At 41.1% G+C, this 694-nt stretch overlaps 1 protein-coding gene across 1 annotated transcript in view; it reads right to left on the bottom strand.

Moving 5' to 3' along the window:
* Nucleotides 1–171: 171 nt before the first annotated feature.
* Nucleotides 172–694, bottom strand: part of LOC104526279 (FAST kinase domain-containing protein 1, mitochondrial-like) — a gene marked incomplete at its 3' end in the record, with an annotated part of 6,017 nt that continues 5,494 nt past the window's right edge. Inside the window, exon 6 of the mRNA XM_010169696.1 lies at nt 172–303. Coding sequence (XP_010167998.1) covers nt 172–303 — 132 coding nt within the window. The remainder of the gene's footprint in view (nt 304–694) is intronic.

Here is a 694-nt window from a genome sequence, read left to right on the forward strand (position 1 = left end):
TCCAATCCTAGCCATTCTATGATTCTATGATATCCATCAGCAGATACCACTGGGTCTACAGTCAAGACAATATCCACTTCCTATTCTCCGATTCACGTGTTGTTGTTTAAAATATTAAGGAGACAACTGTTTAACACTTAAATAGCTACATTTCCAAGAATACACACTTACCCAAATAGTAACCCTTTTAGTTTGGCCAACAGCTCCAGATCGTGGCAACGCAACATGACCAAATACTGTGTTAACTTTACCAACTGTAATATGTGATAGCTATCCAAGTGTTTTTGCAGAGTAGCAGTCATTCTGAACACAAAGAGAGAAAGATTACATGGTCGTATGCTAATACAGAAGATACTGCAAAAGACAACATCTCACATGAAGCAGGGATGTCCCACGGTGCACAGCACCTAGGTGTAGGGTTGCACACACCTGCACTCCTCTCTACCCCAGTTCTGACAGTGTCTCGCTAAGACACAGCAGCCTCTCTCCACTTAGTGAATCACAAAATTAAAGCCCTCATCACAGCAAAACAGCTACTTCACACTAATAATTTCTGTTGCAGATTTTACAATCAGTTAAATTTAGAGTGGATCAAGAGTGGGATAAACTAGAACAGTATCACCAGCTTCAGCACCACTGCACTCACATACAATAGTGGTTGCTATGGCTATGTTGCAAGAGGAGGCTAATTTGT

Source organism: Antrostomus carolinensis, unplaced genomic scaffold (assembly GCF_000700745.2).
Source record: "Antrostomus carolinensis isolate BGI_N321 unplaced genomic scaffold, ASM70074v2 scaffold54776, whole genome shotgun sequence".
Taxonomy (NCBI): domain Eukaryota; kingdom Metazoa; phylum Chordata; class Aves; order Caprimulgiformes; family Caprimulgidae; genus Antrostomus; species Antrostomus carolinensis.